This window comes from Panthera uncia (assembly GCF_023721935.1).
Source record: "Panthera uncia isolate 11264 chromosome C1 unlocalized genomic scaffold, Puncia_PCG_1.0 HiC_scaffold_3, whole genome shotgun sequence".
In the NCBI taxonomy this organism is placed as follows: Eukaryota; Metazoa; Chordata; class Mammalia; order Carnivora; family Felidae; genus Panthera; species Panthera uncia.
The window spans coordinates 80,497,918-80,517,816 of record NW_026057584.1 but is presented as its reverse complement, the minus strand read 5'-3'; the positions used below and the strand labels follow the sequence as shown (position 1 = coordinate 80,517,816).

Here is a 19,899-nt window from a genome sequence, read left to right as displayed (position 1 = left end):
CTTTTAGGAATTGGGTCAAAGCCAGATGGATTTGGCAAAGGATATAGAATAGAGGTAGAGGAGATAAGCAGACCTCTTACAAAGCTCTCACACAAGTCTGGGTAAAAAGTAAAAATGGTAGTTGAGATACCAAGCAAGAGATAGACCAAATAAATGAACCACCACTCTGGCAGTTACTGGGTGATGGTGGTGAGGGAGAGCTGTGGGCAAAATGGCTTGAGCTTTTCAGCCTACATGACTGGGGAGAGTGATAGACATAAGTGGGTCAAGGCAAAGAGGAGGAGGAGGAGTGAGAAGGCAGTGAGCTCCTTCTTCAACATATGTTGTTTAGGGTATTTGGGGACATCCAGTTGGAGGTTTTAATCAAACAGTTGGTAACAGGGTTTTGGGGCTCAGGGTTAGAGATAGACTTTTGAGTCTTCTGCACACAGCTTATGGCTGATCTATAGTAGTGTTTGAGCTCTCCCATGGGGGTGAGCACAGAAGAGGAAGGTTCAAAGCAGAGACGAGGCTCAGTAAGAGAGCTGGTTGGTTCTTTATTTGGAGTTGGTAGCAAGCAGAACTGGTGTCAGGCAGAGAAGGAGGCATCAAAAGAGGGAGGAGGCTGAGCAGAGCATGAAGCTTGGGAAGACAGCAGATCAGTTTCAACAGGAGGGGCAGGTGTGTCGCTTTAGATGGTTTTTACATGTTGAGGACATTGTGGGGTCTCAAAGGTCTTAGAGATTTGATGATTAAGAGCCTTTGGAGCCCTTTAAGAAAGCAGCTGAATGGGGGCGCCTGGGTGGCGCAGTCGGTTAAGCGTCCGACTTCAGCCAGGTCACGATCTCGCGGTCCGTGAGTTCGAGCCCCGCGTCAGGCTCTGGGCTGATGGCTCGGAGCCTGGAGCCTGTTTCCGATTCTGTGTCTCCCTCTCTCTCTGCCCCTCCCCCGTTCATGCTCTGTCTCTCTCTGTCCCAAAAATAAATAAAAAAGGTTGAAAAAAAAATTAAAAAAAAAAAAAAAGAAAGCAGCTGAATGAGGGCAAAAATTGGATGGAGGGTGGAGAGGCAAGACCGACTTCCAGAAGGCAGAGAGAGGCAATAGTTTGAGGAAGGAGAAAGAAGAAAAAATTAATAGAAGAAGAGAACACAGCCTCCTTCCTTTTCCTGAAACAGGGTCATGAAGAGGGAGATATTGAAAGGAAACATAGGGTGAGCATGGATGAACACGGGGTTCCCTTCTCAAGGGAGAAGGTACCAGTAATCCGCTCTTTAGATAATGAGTGTGGGTGCCTATTAAACAATTATTACCCTGGATAGTTGAGCCAAAGCTGCTTGAAGTAATCGTTTTAAACAGTTTTTTGCTGGTCCATCCTAGCCTGGCTGTGAAGGAGGTGACATTTGGCTTTGCTGCTGTGTCCCCGTCATGCTGATTTTCCCTGGTTGGCCCGGGGAATTTCTCCCCCCAAAACACACACACACACGCTCAGGAATGAACAATTGGTTTACCTGGGTTCTGTTAACTAATGAATCTGATAAGCTACGTGCTGCTCCTGGCAGCAGACAAGAGCTATTTCTGATGAGTTAGCCTTCTGGAGCCATAGTCTCTTTTGCTGTCTAATCCACTAAACGTTCACGTGGTGGAACCTCAAGTCAGGAAGGAGGGGCAGGGCAGGAAGAAGTGTGGGGAGATTTTGCTCTTCCAATTTTACCTTGTTTGTGGCCACGTGGCCCTTCTAGTCACTGAAAAATATGCTGCCCTGTCCTCCAAGTAAAACTTGAACATCTTTTAAAAGATACAAAGCTTCTGTGTCAGCTACAATTAAAAGCTTCTTTTAGAGTTTCTGATAACTCAATTGTGGCTGAACTCAAGAACAACAGATCTTAAAAAACATATGTTTTTTTGGTGCCCTAAGTACTTCACCTGTCAGTTGGGTGGTCATCTCTGCCTCTATGGACCAACATTTGGTTCTCCTGGATGAGGAGAGAGTCTCATTGGACTGGGATGCATGAGCCTATGTGTGCTGAGTTCCAGCCCATGCATACTAGACTGAGCTGGCTGGTGAAGACCTATTCAGAGTTGGTATCAGAAACCCCCCCTTTTTTTTGGTGCCGATGTGTGCTCAGCCAATGGAGGTGGCACCTTGGACACTAATTGTGACATAGCTACCCTGAACTTAATGACTATTGCTGGCTGAGTTATACTGCATCATGTTCTAAACCCAATTGCACAGAATTCTTAGAAAATCTATGGTTGAGAGATAAAATATGTTCTTGGAGGATCAATGATGAGATGCAATATGGTGTTATGGGTAGAAGGCTTGGCTGGGAACCAGAAATTCTGAATCCTACTCTCAGCTCAAATTGTTGCCTTCTACATGCTCATGAGAAGTTATTCTCTATTCCCAGAAAGGAAAGCTAATATTCCCACCCACTCTCTAAAATCATGAGATACAAATGGAGATTAGGGATCTGAACATACCATAAGAGCAACATTGCTCTCCAATACATTGGAAATTATAATTATATAAGCTGTTTCTGGAGAGTGAAAACAATTAATAGAATATCAGTTCTATTTGCAATAAATATTTTCAGTGCGTGTTTATCAGAAGCCTCTGTATGTACCATACCCAGCCAAGCGCAAGCCTGGGCAAAAGTTTTTCTATTTCACATTTTAGCTAAAGGGAAGAAACTTTGCATGTGCCACCATGTGGCTTCCATGTTGGAGGTGCCACCATGAGTCTTGGTACAACTGGGAGAGGTTTGCAGCGTGGCAATTTGACTGGATTGCACAGGGCTCTGCCAGGAAGCTGCCACCAGGGCGATTCTCCCCAGAGAGAGCGCTCAGGGTTTTCTTTGCTATCTTCCATTTGGCAAAAGAAATCCTACATTCTACCTTCAGTGGAGCAGCTTTATACCCTCTTTCCTCCAGTGAGGAAAGTTTGATATTTTTTTTTTCCAGACTTCATTTGGCAGAAAACCAGATCTGAAAAAACTATAGCAATTTTTACTCATTTCTTGTAAGTATATAAAACATTGAACTCATGCCAGTTTAAAGTTTACCCCCTCTTGTGCTATATGTGGTCAAGACAGAAGCTGATCTTATGGGGAAAATCCCAGGATGTTTGTGCTGCCCATTATTATTTCACATTAGAGTTGGAAAGATCCAATCTTTAACTTTACTTAGAGAGGAGGAGGCCCAGAAAAATGGGCAAATTGTTTAAGATCACAAAGTATGTAAGGGGCAAAGTCCTGATCCAGAACCAGTTCCCCTGACTCAATCTAGTAATTCCTGCATCTTGGCAGATTAGGGTACAGAGCAATTAAATGGAGAAGACTGGGGGTGGGGGGAAGGTCGTTATATTTTGAGACGAAATGAAAATCACATATAAATAAGAATCTTAGCTTTGCAACACAGATTCCATTAATTTCTTTAACAGAAGTAATACTTCTGTCTTCATTTTGCCTGTTAGCCGGGCAATAATTCTGAATTTCTTCATTATCACTTGGGCAGTTCCCTTTCCCAGAGTGTTTTTTCCATAGCTGTCTGTGATCCTGACAGTGCTTGTGTGTCCATGCAGTGGGACTTTTGGCAGAAAAGAAAGGATTGTAGCCTGGTTTCCTGCAGGAAGAAGGCTTACAAGATTCATTCTTGTGTGTTGCCTTTGTTCATTCTTGAGACGTGGTTGGCATCACCTTGGCAACTCAGTAGAAGCCAATCATTGCTCTGTCGGTTTCATTACAGCCTCTCCTGGGAGCAGCCTTGGCTTTGGCCGGAACTGGCACCAGCTGCCTTCCTTGGGGCACAGAGCCAGTGTGGGGAGGGGGATGGGAATGTCTGGGGCTGACACTGGCTTAGTATTTATATCTCCAGTCATAGAGTTCTCCCAGTGTAGATGGGGGCAGGCGACAGAGTGGGGAGGAGAACATGGAGGTCTTCATTGTGAGACCACGTCTGTACATTGGCAGATTCGTGGACCCTGGACAGGATATCACAGTGTTGGGAAAAGCAGATAGTCACTGCCAGGTATGGGGTGGTTTGCCCCAAGGTGCACAGTGGAACTTTTTTCTGCTTTGGGAATTTGTAGCCCAGTTCCAGATAAATGGGAAGATAGGTGGTGGGGTAAAGAGGAGTAAAGGGATACAGGAAGAGACAGGCAACTCCACGACTGCTGAAATCTTGGAGGTGGGGGATGAGAATGGTCAGTAACAAGGAAAGTTTCTGACACACTGGAGAAATACAGTGAGTATGGATTCCCTCCACCCTCCCACCCCCAGCACTATTTCATGGTGTCCTGGCACCTGACCTCCTTTTTGCTCATCTGGCAGGCATTGGTCAGCAGCAGCAGCAGCAGCAGCAGCAGACTTTTAGTGAGCACCTACCCTGTACCGTCATGTATAAATTTTTTTTTTTAATGTTTGTTTATTTTTCACAGAGAGAGAGAGAGAGAGAGAGACAGAGCATGGGGAGGGGAGGGGCAGAGAGGGGGATACACAGAATCCAAAGCAGGCTCCAGGCTCTGAGCCATCAGCACAGAGCCCAACGTGGGGCTCGAACTCACAGACTGTGAGATCATGACCTGAGCCGAAGTCGGACGCTCAACCGACTGAGCCACCAGGCGCCCCTGTACCGTCGTGTATAAAGCACTCTACTAGGCCATGGCCTTCGTGAGGGTGTAGTGCTCCTTTGTGTAAATTAGAAATTGGTAATCCTCTGGGCAGAGGTGGCTCCATGGGCCCAAAGCCTGGCAAGTGACCAGCACTCTTTTGTGAAGAAAAAGGCACTCTTCCCCCCTCCCCCGCCCCCCCTCAGAACAGGGTCCTAAGCCCACAGCTTGTAGAATTTTAACAAAGATTTCAATTTCCATTCACCCCCTTGTCTGGATATCGACCAAATGTGATGGCTCTGTGGTTGGCAGCGATGCAACACATTCAGAATCTCTTAGGACCTAGTGAATGAAAGAGCAAAATGTCTAGGATTTTATCTTACTTTGGGCTTTCCTAAAGCAGGCACTAAGACAGGGATTCAATTGCAGGTTTCTTTGGGAGGTGAATCCAAGAAACACTGAAGAAGAATGGAGAAACGAGACAGGGAACTGTAAGAAACCAATATAGGGTGTGTCATGCAAGTTAGCACCGTGGGCAAGGGGGTTTCATTGCAACGGGGAGCTCTGAGAGCCAGTTTGGAATACGTGTCTCCAAGTTTCCCCCTCCACTTCCACCTCTGGGCAGGGGAGCTAAAGTATTTACCCCACCTCCTATCAGTCATTGGGTGAGGCCTGCTGGGTTGGTGCTGGGATGGTCCTTCTGGTGTGCATCAGGTGACAGAGAGGGCTGAGGCAGCCAGAGAAGCAGAGGCTGAAGGTCAGGCCAGCCCGCATGGAAATGGTAAAGGTGGGGAGGATATGGTCAGGACCCTGGGAGCATCTGCTTCATGTTTACAGTTGGCGTTATCACAGAAGTTTCTGGAGGGCTCCAAAGCTGTAATAGCAGAGCTGATGAGTCTATGAGTGCCTGCACAAGACATAGCTCCTCACCTTTCCTAAATAGGCTTTATACCTGAACATCAAAATTTCATTTATTTTTAGAGTACAGAGGATAGCCTTGGGACAGAGTTAGTTTTGCTAGGACCCTCAGAAATTAAAGGTCTCATGGAGCTGAGCTTATGGGTGGCAGACCTGGGGCCTGGAGTTGCGTGAGGTGTGATTTGGCATTAGGGTGTTGTAGGGTCATCAGGATGGCAAGTCTCTGAGCTGGTACATTGTGAGTGATTGTTGCTTATCAGCATCCTTTCCTTTAAAGGGTCACTGCTCGCTAAGTTTGGTGTAATGCAAATGCCTGGTACACATTGGTCGAAACTTTTTATTACAGAATAGCACTGACCATGACTTGAGCACCTTCTAGAACATCGGGCATACGGTAGGTCCTTTATTCTCCCGAACATATCTAATTTTCACAATCCTGAATTCTGGATCTTATTAGCTCCGTTTTAGTGATGAGGAAACTGAGCTTCAGAGACAGAGGGTTAAGCCATGTTTATGTGAATTCATTTACCCCATGTATTGGTAGGCTGCCTTCCCTGGACAACACTCAGTATTAACTACTGGAGTGAGGAGCACAGAAACCCTATCATAAATACCTTTAAATGTCCTCTCTTCCTAGTAAACTGTTCTTTTTCTTAAAGCACATGGATATGTATAATTTTTGTTTCCCTATGAGATGATTCCCCACTCAGGACCACTTTGTAAATGTTAAGTACACAACAGTGTATTACAATGCCTGGAAACATCTCTGTATCCATAATATATGTTGAAATACATTTTACGATATGTTAAGCATCAATTAAAAAACTCCTGAGATAAAAATCAACATCACAAAGAAATACTACTGCATACTCGCTAGGATGTTGTAACAAAGAAGACAAGACAATAACAAGTGATGGCAAGGATGTGGAGCAAGTGGAACCCTCATCCACTGCTGGTGGGAATGTAAAATGGTGCAGCTGCTATGGAAAACAATTTGTTAGTCCCCCCAAAAGTGAACTCACATAAAGTTACTGTCTGACCTAGAAATTCCACTCCTGGGTATGTGAAATGAAAGGAGAAATGAAAACATATGTCCACATAAAAAGTTGTATATGGATGTTCATAGCAGTATTCGTAACAGCCCCAAGGTAGAAACAACCCAAACGTCCATCCTACTGATGAATGGATACATAAAATGTGGTAAATCCACGCAATAGAATATTATTCGGTCATGAAAGGGAATAAAGTAACGATTTATGCTACAATATAGCCGAACCTTAAAAACATACTAAGTGAAAGAAAATGTTAATCACAAAAAGCTACATATTTATGCTTCTATTTGTATGAAATATCTAAAACAGGCAAAGCTGTAAAGACACAAAGTAGATCAGTAGGATGGGGAGTACAGAGTTTCCTTTTGGGGTGATGAAAGGAATGTTCTGCAATTAGATAGTGGTGATGATTGTCCAATCTTGTGAATATTCCGAGAATGTGCCCTTTTATTAGAGGGGCGAATTTTATGGTATGTGAATTATATTTCAATAAAAAATACAAAACAAAACTTGTTTTGGCAGGATGTTTGTGTTGATAAAAAATGAGTATCAACATTAACCCCAGGACTTCTTGCTATTTAGGTAATGTTTTGGAAACATTCTTTCAGGTTGTTGCCAAAGCCCTTCATAGTCCATGAGTTTATTTTATTCAATTCCTTCTTGTGCAAACTAATATAATGTTTTAGTGATGTCTTAACCTTGAATACCTTTGGAGTCCTTCAAGTCTGGACAAATCCACACAACTTTTAGGAAGGAAGCACATCGATCTTTCTCCTTTCCTCTGAGATGAGAGAAAAGAGAGTAAGACAATGAACACAGCTCCCAAAATGAAACAAAGCTGGGATGTCGATGTAGGCAGGTCTCTCCAGCCTTGGTCTGTCTTATTCTGGAGGATGGTGTCAGGTCTAATGCTTCAGGGTGCAGATTTAAGTCAATATAAGGATACAACATTCCGACAATCAGAGCCAGTTGGGTTTCAAGCAGTTCATCGTTGCCCATGAAGGCTTGTGGAGACAGACCAAAGCTGCTCATTGAGAGGAGGCTGATGGGTTGACTGCAAGGACATATTAACTCTGAGAGGCCATGATTCTGGTTCCCCTGCTGTATTGCTCCAGTTCTTACAGCAGTGACTCTTTGCTCAAGGAACCATCATCAACTGTGTATTTGGAAATAATTTAGAATTGGTTGGGAAGAAAGCAGGAAAAACAAAGCACCAGAGGCTGATGCTTGTTGTTTGCTTGATTTTCAGAGAGAGCAGTTGATTCTAAAGCCAGAACTTTTAGAGCACTAGGTAGGAAGCCAGGAGGTCTGGGTTCTGGGCACAGATCTGCTACCTAACCTAATTGGCTGGGTGACCTACTGCAAGTTGTCTAGTCTGTCCTGACCTAGAACTTGTTTATTTGTAAAACACAACGTTGAGTTGGGCTGACCTTGAAGGACCTTTAGGCTCTGAAAAATTCTGGGATTTTTCTCAATAACTTCGACTTTTCATAACAAGTCTCACACCTGCCTTTTCCTAGGTTCTGGTTGGCCTTTGCCTGTCCCCCCCCCCCACCCCCAGCATATATGGACTATTTAATTATGATTAAAAAACCATTTCCAGTACTGTTCAGTTGTTCTGTCTCTGTGTGTACCACCATGACCCTCGCCACTGTGCCCTGGAAGGATGTTGGCAGGAGGGGGTCAAATGCCCCAAGTTCCAAAAAAGGCTTATTACATAGGGGGCTGGGGGGAACGTGGGGGGAAAGTGGGGCAAAGAGGGTTAGTCCTTTTTGGCTGCCACTTTCCTCGTGGCTGCAGAACATTGCTTAGCTCTTCTCTCTTCCTCTTGGCCTGGATGTGTATCCACACCCTTTTCTTGATGAACTTGAGCACGCACTTGTCCTTGGAGACCTTGAGCAGTTCCATGGCATGCTTCTCATATGGGGCAAAGCCACACACCTCTCGGATCATGTGCCGCATGAATTTGGTGTGCTTGGTGAGGCACCTGCGGCGGTTCACTGTGCCTTGGCTTGTTCGCATTCTCAGTCGCTTTGTGGCCCTGGTTGAAGCCCACAGCCATAGGGTAGCTCAGAGCCATGCTGCTCCTCCTTAGTGGCTCCCGTGGTGGAAGGCCTTTGCCTGTTCTTAATTCCTTTTGTTGCCGGGAAGGCTTGCCATGTGCATGGCCACCATTTTTCTTGCCAGTCTTGCCCTTCTTCCCTGATCTTAAGCTGCCATTCTTTCCTCTGTGGTTTCATGTCAGTCCCACCTTCATGGTTAACACTTTCTTGACTACCGTAGGCTATAGAAGGAGACTCTGACTTGTTACTGTATGAATCACTTTGCTGCCATCTTTCATATTAGTCCTAAGCATCTGCTGTTTGTGTGTCTCCTGCTTTTCCAGTAAGTCATAAGCTACTTAGGAAAGCAGCATGGTGTTGCAATCAAGGACTTAAAGGTATTTCCCCAAAGTAGCGGAGCTGATAAAGTGACTGGGCCTTAGTTTTCCAGTTTGTGGCATGGGAATAGTAATACCTACCTCATGGAGTTAGTATGAGAATTAAATGAGATAAAACAGAAAAGGGTTTGGATCATGGTGGTTGGTGATGGTGCAGGTGGACAGTAGTGAGAATGTGGCTGAAAGAACTTGCCATCTCCTGTACTTTCAGGAAAGAAGTCATGTGAACACACGGGAGAGAGACTGTAGTGATTGTTCTCAGGAATCCGTTCCTCTTCCTAATATTCCTCAGTGTCTGAAGATAATGCCACAGAGTGAGTTTAAATCTTGCTGTGGAAATTTAAAGTTTTTTTTCCTATTTCTTTTTTTCTTAGTGAAGATAGAGAAAAATCCTTCAAATTATTGGGCACCTTTGGTCACAAACTCTTGGCTAGTCTTAGAGATTGTTATGAGATTACTTCTCGAATGATCTCTTCTTGGGTAATTAATTTCAGTTTCCTTAACATCCCTCCTGGTGCCCATCTTCTAAATGTTTAAGTGGGTCTTTTGCTTTCCTCCGTCTCCCAGAGTAATATTCCTTTCAAGGCTGGGGAATGGTTGTTGGGTAACGGGTCAAATGAATTTAATAGGCAGGCCATATGGTTCACAGACACTTTGCTCTCAACAACTTGATAGGAAGTGGTTTGATTGTTGTTGTTGTTTTTTAATTTTAACTATGAAAATATAAGAACCATCTGCTGTTATTTTTCGCATGTGATGCCTGTAAGTTATTTAGTTAGATTGCTCCTATGCAATTAGCTGCTCTACGTGGAGGCTTTCATGGCAAAGCTGGATTATTTCATTTTCAGTTGTAATGTATATGGAGTGCGTGTGTGTCCCACCCAGACTCCTTTCATAAATTGCAGCAGGTTTGCCTACATGTGGTGAACTCTTGGGATTTATATGGCTTCTGTCTTAGCCACTTAAATGCTTTAATTGTAATGATCCCTTTGATTGGTTGAGAATAGGTTACATACTAATTGCCATGGAGCAAACCAAATAAGGTAATGTGATAGAAAGTGATGCCAGGGTGGGGTGGGGCTGCTGTACGTAGGAGCATGGTAGCCCTCAAAGGAGGAGAAATTGCAGTTGATATCTGAAGGGTGATAAAGCGACTGTCAAATGAAGATCTCTGGTGAGCCCAATGAAGGTCTGCAGTGAGAAAGTTCGAAGGGAAAGGAAGTGAAGAGCAAAGGCTCTGAGCCATGGAATATGCTGAGGACTAAGCTGAGGAATAAAGAAGTCCAGTGGGCTACACTATTGTGAGATGCAGGAGAATGCAGTGTGAAGAAGGTCTAGTCTAATAGGAGCATTTTTAAGGGAGGATTTGATATCATCTGATTTATAGTTCTAGAAATCTCACTCAGCTAAATGGAAATTGGATTGTTAGGAGCAAGAATGGAGTCAGGGAGACCAGTGAGGCCACTATAGCTGTTGTCCAGATGAGAAACCATGGTGGTTTGGGCTAAGGTTGTGTGGCATAGATGATAAGATGATAGATAGACTTTGGGATATATTTGGGATATGGAATCTATGGGACGTACCTGATGAATTTGGTCTTTTCCTCAGATATGGAAGGCTCGATTTCATTTTCGGTCAGTTAAGTTTGAAGTGGCTAGTGGAATCTAAGTGGTTTCAATGTCTAGCGGGTGACTGAATATATGAATTTGGAGCTTACATGAGATTTGAAAGCTGAAGTGTTCATTTAGATCATGTGAAAGTCAAGAATGTAGACAGAGAGGTTGCTGAGAGCTGAGTCCAGGATACACCATCATTTAGAAGTCTGGAAGAGACACAAACAAGGGACACTGGCAGAGAGTAGCCAGAGAGATGGGAGAACCTCCTGCTGAATAGGTGCCCGGCAAGGAAAGCGTCTCCAGGAGTAGTTGGTGCCCTCATCATTCAGTTTCAAGTGCTAGCACTTAACACTCCTATTAAAATGTTAATTGAAAAATGTACTCTGTAGCTGAACTAAAACATTTAGTGACAGCTAGAGCAGGGTGGGCCCAACATTTGTCCACAGAAACCCTCAGCAACAGTGGGATCAGAAACAAGGAGACTCTTGTCTCCTAGGGGCTGTGGGAGATGGGGCTTTGCTGAAGTCTCCATCAGGGGTTGTGAGATTTTCATACCATTGCCAATGCAGCAAAGCGTAATTTGTTTGTTGTTGTTGTTTAATGGCAGTTGTATATACAGCTCGCATGGCTATGTCACAAATCCGTTCTTTGGAAATAATCAGTAACTAAATTTTAATTCTATATTTTAATTTCAAGACTCTAAGGTTCACTTAAAATAAAAGCCTGCATAGCCAACTCAGTGTATGAAAAGACAAAAATACTTCTGTTTTTAACTTCTTTACATTCTAGTCCTTACGAGAAGTCTCAAAACAAATCATTTTCTAAATTTTATCTTTTCTTGAAGGCAGTTTCTGTTTGGGAGTTAACTTCAGCTTATGGAAAATTGTTGTCTTATCTGTCATCTGATAAATGATATTATTTAAATGAGGAGTGGCAATTTCTTGCTTTCTACCTCTCTTAAAGTGAATGTATAATGCACTCCAACAAACATTTTAAATTGAAGGGCAAAGTTGGGGAGTCCTATTTTTTTGTACCATTTATATAAAAATAGGTCATTTTTCCAGCTGCAGTAAGTGCATTTTCTCCAAAACCCAAAGCTGATCGTTCTGGAAACAAGATGGTTTATATTGGTGATTCTCATCAAGTTTGGAGTAATAGTGGATTTGTTTGAAATATAAGCAAAGCTACAGTTTCTTTTAAGAAGTTTTAGTTGGTGACAAATACTTAGGCAAACTCTATGAGTGTTTGTTCTAACCTTTTACCTTACTGACATTTAGTTAATTTTATGAATAGATAAAGCTAAGAAGAATGTAGTGGACTGATAGTTGGCAATTGTTCACCAAGGAGGAATATTCTCTTGGTTATCCAAACCAAATATTTGGTTCACTAAAGGAATGAGACTTGGCCAGGAACAAAACATCAGAAAATAACCCCTTTCCATAATTTTAACAAAATGACTGGCTCTGTTGCTTGTATAAAACAATATTTTGGGCACAGTTGGCACAGTTGGTTGGGCATCCAGCGTTGGCTTGGGTTATGATTTCGCAGTTCATGAGTGGAAGCCCCACGTCAGGCTCCACTGCTGTCAGTGCAGAGCCCGCTTCAGATCTTCTGTTCCTCTCTCTCTGACCCTCTCCTGCTTGTGCTCTCTCAAAAATAAATAAACTTAAAAAAAAAACAAAAAACCTCTACAATATTTCATGGCACCTCAAAATTCTCCATTTCTTCTAAGACCAAACAGGAAGTAGCTCATTTACCTGGTTGACTCAATTCCAGTTTCAAAGACTAAAAGCTCAAGCATAACGCCTGAAGCCTAAGACCTTACCTATGTGTAGTACTACCCATGTTCGTAAAAAAGTACAATGCTAAGCCAGCTGGCAGCTGTAGACTTTTGTGTGAAGGTTACAGGATGTAACAAGCCTTGTCCTTGAGTCCCTCATGAGCAGTTATCTTTTTGAGGCACTGGACTGTCCTGGGGTAAGGTTCCTGGTGTCCAAGCCACACGTAGGAGGTACAGGGTGGGAGTGAAGGAGACTCTGAGCTCCCCTCCCTCCTTCCCTTCTCCTGCCCTCCCTTCCACCATGTGGGACATAAAGATCTACATGGGTAGATCATGCTGTGGGAAAGGGCAGGGGGAGGGCCACCCCTTGCCTGGGCGGTGATGGTGGCTCCCGGGAGGAGGCTGTGTCTTCCCAGCCACTAGCTTCCCCACTCCTCAGTCACTGGCACATGAGTGTCCAGTGACTCCCTGGTGAACGTTGAGTGGTCCGGGGTCAGGGCTCGTTCAGTCTCAGGGCAGAACTTCTTTCCTTTCCTTCTGACAGTTACCTCCTTGAGTAGTGTGCCGCGTCGTCTCAGACCAGACCCCAAAAACCTGCACCTGGGGAAATCATTCGATGTACTGTACAGAAGGGTGCCCTGTGACTAGAAAGGCTCTACCCAGTTAAGGCATCACTTATACATATGAAGAAAACACTAGAATTCTTTGGGATGCAAAGCAATAATAACTTGCTATTAAGAGCAGCTTCTTAAATCTGATCATGTCATCTTCCCATTGAATACAAGCCAAGCCCATTACCTTGGCAAACAGTGCCCTGCATGGACTGGCTCCCGATTTCCGTTCTCCTCTCCTTTTGTACCACGCTTCAGTGCCTCGAACACTCCAGGCCCCTTCCTGCCTGCTCCACCCTGTGCTCTGTCTGGTATGTTGTTCCATGGCTCTTCACATGCCTCAGTCTTTCTGATCCTTTAAAGATCCACGTAACTGGCATTTCTTCAGGAAGATCTGCTTTGCTCTCTCTCTTGTCCCCTCTGTCTCATTATTTTGTACCTAGGCATTTTGTGGTTTCCCGGGTGTTTGCTTTCTTGTTTATCAGCTATCTGCCACCCTTGATTGAGCGCTTTACAGGCAGGACTGTTTTCTGAGTTGGGTAGACTCTAGTCTAGTCCTGGTTCAGAAGAAGCTCTCAATAGGTAAATATTTGTTCAGATGAATGAATGAAGCATCAACCTGCTTTTCATCAGAAAAAGTGTTTCAAGTTAAAAAAAAAAAAAAACCACCTTTTTTCTTTCTCGAATTCTCAACATGCATTACACATACACACATTGTATGTGTGGTTCACTCTGTAATAATTCCATAGTCTCGTACGGAACTGCCTTCAAGGATAGGGTTTGTGATTTAGTGCCTGTGGTCTAACTGCTATTAGTGCTTTTTATTCCTAAACTTCTAATGTGTGCCCTTTCCTTTCGTCTTTCTTTTTTAGCAAGGGAAACCATATGTCTTCGACAGAGTGCTGCCTCCCAGCACGACCCAAGAGCAGGTTTACAATGCGTGTGCAAAGCAAATTGTCAAAGGTAAGTGCTATTTCTTTATTTCCTCCTGGGCCTTTCAGAGTAATTGAAAACATTAAGTGATATTTGCAGCCTAGGAATCAATGTGCCTTGACTATAAGCAGAGGCCTACTAATTGGAAACACTGAATTATAGCCCGAGCTCTGGTCCTGATTTGCTATGATGTCAGGCAAGTTCTTTAACCTCTCCAAATCTCCTTGCCAAGGAAATGTCTTTATTTCTTTTGCCACCTTTTTGGCAGAGTTATTCTGCTACTTAGAAGCTTAAAAGCTATGGTCACACTATTTCTGTAAAGGTTTTAAAGTACTGCTGTAGGTATAAGGCCTCCTTTCTGCTTTGAAGGAGACAAAAATAGATATTTCTGATGCTCCATTTGTATATTTTTGGCTGAATTATTTTGTGCATCTGTGTCTTCAGGGAGAAGCCTTAAACGTGGAAAATTCTTGGGCATCAAGGAGTTCTCTACAGCATCACAAAATCACATTACCTTGTTGGTTGTTGAGCTGTTTTTGCTACTCAGCATTCCTTAAATATACTTTGGTCTAACCCACTTTCAACTTTTCCACCCAGATACCAACATTTGTTCCTCCAAATAGATAGCCTGAAGCCTAAATTTGTCTTAGAGATCAGCCCTTTTCTCTGGGACTGGCCTTGGCCCTGAAGGATTTAACAGCAGGGAGACGAACCAATTTACACGTTGCTCTACCTTGCCCTTTCACATCAGGCGGGCTGGAGCTTGCCTTGGGAGAGTTCGCCATCTGGACAGAGCTGAGGGGCATCTCCTGCTTCTTTGCTTTTCATCTTTAAATCTTTTTTTTTTTTTTTTTAATTTTTTTTTTTCAACGTTTATTTTATTTTTGGGACAGAGAGAGACAGAGCATGAACGGGGGAGGGACAGAGAGAGAGGGAGACACAGAATCGGAAACAGGCTCCAGGCTCCGAGCCATCAGCCCAGAGCCCGACGCGGGGCTCGAACTCACGGACCGGGAGATCGTGACCTGGCTGAAGTCGGACGCTTAACCGACTGCGCCACCCAGGCGCCCCTCATCTTTAAATCTTTACCTTCTAGTCTGCATGCTATGGCAGCTGTGCTTCCAAATGTGCTGATGTTGCCACCTTTATAGGTAGCTCTAGATTTAAAGAGTAAAAAGCAAAATCAAAATTCAAAAAGCACCTTGTCATGCAAGATGTGCTTGTTTTTGGAAGCTGAGCTGAGTAACCTGTCTGAAATTCATGCAAGCCAGCCCTGGGTACATCTGTTAGATTGGTTCTGACCCTGGGCACCTGCGTGGGAGAGTCAGTCAGTATGTACTGTTCCTCGCTGAGGTGTATGGTTATTCACATTCTTGTTGCAGACATCAATTAATTTTGAAGGTCTTCACAGTAAGATCATTATAGAAAACAGAAGAGAAAAAAAAAACGTGCCTGAATTTAGGCTCTTCTTGAATTACTACTGTAGGGCTGTATCTGATGGTAATTTTTGTTTTCTCTCTGCTTCTATTGTTTTTCATCTCTTCCTGTCTAACACTGTTTTCTCTCTCTCTCTGGAGTGTGTAGCTCTAGTTTGCTCCTACTCTGTCCTCCTTCCTCTCCATTATCAGACTCTTACTTATTTTTGTGGAAGTAAAATTAATCACATGTGAGCCATAACTTCCTTTTCTCTCCCCTTTCATTATCAGAACCAACTAGTATTTACCATATGCTGTGCTAAGCATGAGGTCAATTTAAACGCATCTCTGAGTTGATGTTCTGATTAGAGATGGATGCATGCCATCTTTAAAAAAGTCCTGTGATTAACAAATAATAATCATCATCTTTCATTCTTCATTACTAGAGAAGTTGAGTCTCTTTCAGTGTTTGGGTTTTTTTATGGTATGAAATGTCAGAAGTAGGCAATTCTTAGAAAATTCTCATGAAGACGTGACCTAATTGGATAACTTGAGGCCCAGTATATGGTGAGCCACAAAGAAAACCATTTAGGTAAAATTAGGCTCTGACATGATATGATAAACAGATATTCTTCAGGCACTATAAATATGATGTGAGCATACTCATTTTGTAACAGCTAAGAGTGCCTTATTCTCCCTTGAAAGGAAGTTATATGATGAAGACCTGATTTAACTTTTTAAAATATCCAGTGAAACTAGTGTGAGGGGAAGTGGCCATGTTGTTTCCTCATCATCAAGGTAAAACAAAGATATATGAGAAAAAACTCCATGGAATGGTTACTAGGTACAACTGAGGTCTTTTTTGCCTTGACAAAGCCTATTGAAATCAGGAAAGGAAGGTGGTATTGTAGGGACCTCTTTTTCTAGAGGCCAGGAATTCAATCAGGTAACTTCTGAAGGTCACCACAGTCCCCATGATTCATGATAATGTAGTAGACCCATGAGCTTTCCTTTCAAGTGTCTCTGAACCCTTAATGTTTTTGAGATCAGGAAGACTCCTTTTAACTGGATGGCTTTATTCTCTCTTGGGTTTTTGATTCCCTTCAACTTCACTAGTTTTTTAAAAACATATTTCAAACATTTGATTGTAGAATTCTGGTATCTCCCACACCCCCATCTTTGTCTGGTGTCTGTTAATCAAAATGTTGTCTGAAACAGTATGTAGGATTCTCCTCTGTTTCTTCCAGAAGAGCTTATAGGATTTGTGATTACCAACATGGTGAATAGGAAGGTTTCTGTGGACCCTAGGAATTAAAAACCATGGTTACTGGATGCTATTATCAAAGTACGGGTAACTATGTCCCAGTCTACAGAAGTCATCCTGGGCAATTGCCTTTCAAATTCACTAAATGTAGACTGTCCAGGGCTAGAGAAGGTGGTTTCTTGTTTGCTAGACCTAGTTTCTTTAGCTTCATTCATTTAATTATTTCTTTTACTCGTCCCTTCATGCAAGGATATCAAGTATTTACCATGTGGTATAACCACTGCTAGGGACTAGAGTCACCAAGATATATAAGACTGTCTGTGAGAAGCTTTAAGTATAGGTAAAGAGACAGGTGCATCCATAGTCATCATACCCATGGGTAGTACGTGCTTTAAGATGGCTGTGTGCAAAATGCTGTGGGAGCACAGAAGAAAGTCACTTGAGACTGACTTTGGTGAGTGGGGATAAGGATTGGAGAGTTAAGGAAGGCTTCTTGGAAAGGTTGTGTCCTGAAGACTGTAGAATATAGCAGAGGTGTATAAGCAGAAGGAATAGGAAAAGCATAAAGAGAAATAATATGGCGTGTTTGGGCAATTTAGTATTGCAGGGTACCTGGGCTGGATTAGAGTTTGGTAGAAATGGATGGGCTTTATCCTTCAGGCAATGTGGACTCATTGAAAAGTTTTAAGCTCAGGATATTATAAGATCTATATTATTATTATGTATGGCTCTTAAGAAGAAATAGATTTTTTTGGCTACTCTTATCTGTCAGGCACGCTGTATGTACTTTGCATATGTTATTGTATTTTAAACCTCAACAATTTTATGAGGTGTGAGCATTATTATTCCTGTTGTACTAAAGAGGAGGTTGAGGTCAAATAACTTGGCCAGGTCAGTTAGGGGGTGGTGGGGCTGGAACTTAAGGCTGAGCTTGTCTGACTTCCTTGGATTTTTCTACACTATCCTGTCCCTACTTTTCTGGTGAGCTCATAATGAGCATTTAATAGCAATTTGTGAGTTGTTACTTGTCTATCAGGCCATATGGACTATTAACCAAGCACTGCAGAAGGACAGGATTAGAAATGGGTATGGGAGAAGGGGGGGGAGGGGAGGAGGGAGAGGGGGAAGGAATAGAGATTGTGGTTCCAGAGCCTCGGGTTGGCCCTGCCTGTCTTCCAACAGTGAGATGCATTTCCATTCTGAAGATGTAACGGTGCCCTTCCCTTCAGACCAGCTGGGCCCAGCCTTCTGGTTTGCCAGTACTGTTTAGAAGGCTGCCTCTATGTGCTCTGGGCGTGCGGCCTACCTGAGTAGCTTGACTGGTCAGCAGCAGCCTTAGGATTCTGAGGCAGTGATGACCTACCTGTCAGCCAATATTGCCAGAGACCCTGGTGCCACTGACAGGCCACCATTTCACATGGGGAGTTGGTAGGAGGCCATGACAGCCTTCTCAGGAACTTATATGATTACATCTTCCCCAAATTCTTACCCAGTAGTGGAACAGACTCTTCTGTTCTAGCAAGGTCTGGACTCAGAACTAGCAAAAACTTGGGGCAGAAAACTGGCTTCTGAAGTCTACGGCAAAAGAGGCAAGAAGTATTTTCAAGGATCCCACTCCTCTCCTCCCTCCTCTCTGGAGGTGAGAAGGCTCTTCCCACCTGCAGTGGAATCTCTCTTTGGATTTGCTTCGCTGCCGGATGGATGTGTTGTGTGCTTGTGGGTGCCGCTGGCTTTGTGGTGTGAGCTGAGATCACATCACGCCAGAGCCTGTCACAAAGCAAGGTTCTGTCTGGCTGAACTGATTCCTGGCTCCGCGGCTGGTGCACAGAAATAGTCATTCTGTTACGAGAGAGGCTCTGAAACAAATGCTTTCCTCGGGCCCAGGAACTGTCATTCAACGTGATGAAAGTGCCTTTTTGTGGGCTGTTTCTGCTCGGGTCGGGTGGGGGTGGTTGCGTGGCTCAGCGTGGCGCTGAGCACAGACCTGCTCTCCCATTCTGCTTTCCTTGGCGGGTGCACCCAGATGCACTGTCACTTCCCCTCCTGCCTCTCCTCTCCTTCCCCTTCTGCCTCTCCTCTCCTCTCCCCTCCTGCCTAAGTCAACAAACTGACCCCCTAGACTTGGAGTTTGAAAGAAAATAGGGAACACTGCATTCGAAGAGCTTTTCCTTTTCTTTTAAAGTTTCTTTAAAAATTTTAAAATTTAATTCACAATTGCGTTGATAGAGGACATCAGGTCTGTTCATCCTTGAACACTAGAGATAGTTCTCCAACAATGAATTAATTTTAACATGATCGTATATAGTACTTTAAAGGTCAAGCAGAGTTTTTTTTTTTTTTTTTTTTTTTTTAATTTATTTTTGGGACAGAGAGAGACAGAGCATGAACGGGGGAGGGGCAGAGAGAGAGGGAGACACAGAATCGGAAGCAGGCTCCAGGCTCCGAGCCATCAGCCCAGAGCCTGACGCGGGGCTCGAACTCACGGACCGCGAGATCGTGACCTGGCTGAAGCCGGACGCTTAACCGACTGCGCCACCCAGGCGCCCCAAGCAGAGTTTGTTTTGATGGGGTTTTATGTGCTCCCTTTTAGTTAAAATAATAATAACAGTAATTGCACTCCATGTTTAAAAGCAGCAACCAACGGTCAAGGACTCTCCCAGTGGGGTCTCAGTTGCTCCTCAGCTCCCTGCTCCGGAGGAAGTGGTGCTCTCTATGAGTGCTTGTTTTCGTCTACATGTCCCAGGCTTTACCCCGCAGGACTTTGGGGAGCAGCAGCCAACCAGGAGCTAATAGGATTGTACCTTCTGGTTGGGGAGGTTGGAGTTGGAGGGGTGGGCCCCGGCCAGAGGAGCTGAATTCAGGTGCCCCGGCCCCACTGCTTCCTGGCAGAGGCAGAAGCATGTGCTGGGCTTTCTTCTGTCAGTGGGGCTCAGGCTGAACTGAGCTTTCTTTACTGTGTGGATGTTGCCCAGAGCCTCCTCCTGCGAGCGTATGCACCTGTAGGGTGACCAGCAGGCCTATTAGGAGGAGCAGAGGGAGCTGGACACTTGGCTTTGGCCTCCTCACCCCTGCCCTACAGCCTGGGCTGGAAGGTCCCAGAGTGCTTCCCGCACGGGGGCTTCAGGTAAGGAAGCCCTTGCAGTTCAGCGGCAGATATTTAATTTCTAATAAATAGAAACTTTAGTGTTGTGATTATGGCTGGCATTCCAGTGGCCTGGAGTTGTTTATGCCATGAATACAGAATGTTAAAAGTTCAGCTGCAGGGTGGTAACCTCTTGTGCCCCT

At 44.0% G+C, this 19,899-nt stretch overlaps 1 protein-coding gene and 1 pseudogene across 1 annotated transcript in view; one reads left to right on the top strand and one right to left on the bottom strand.

Annotated features, from left to right (window-relative positions):
• Positions 1-19,899, top strand: part of KIF5C (kinesin family member 5C) — a 166,294-nt gene that overhangs the window by 40,431 nt on the left and 105,964 nt on the right. The window contains exon 2 of the mRNA XM_049616144.1: positions 13,875-13,965. Within this exon, the coding sequence (XP_049472101.1) occupies positions 13,875-13,965 (91 nt within the window). The remainder of the gene's footprint in view (positions 1-13,874; positions 13,966-19,899) is intronic.
• Positions 8,318-8,635, bottom strand: LOC125911892 (60S ribosomal protein L36-like; annotated as a pseudogene).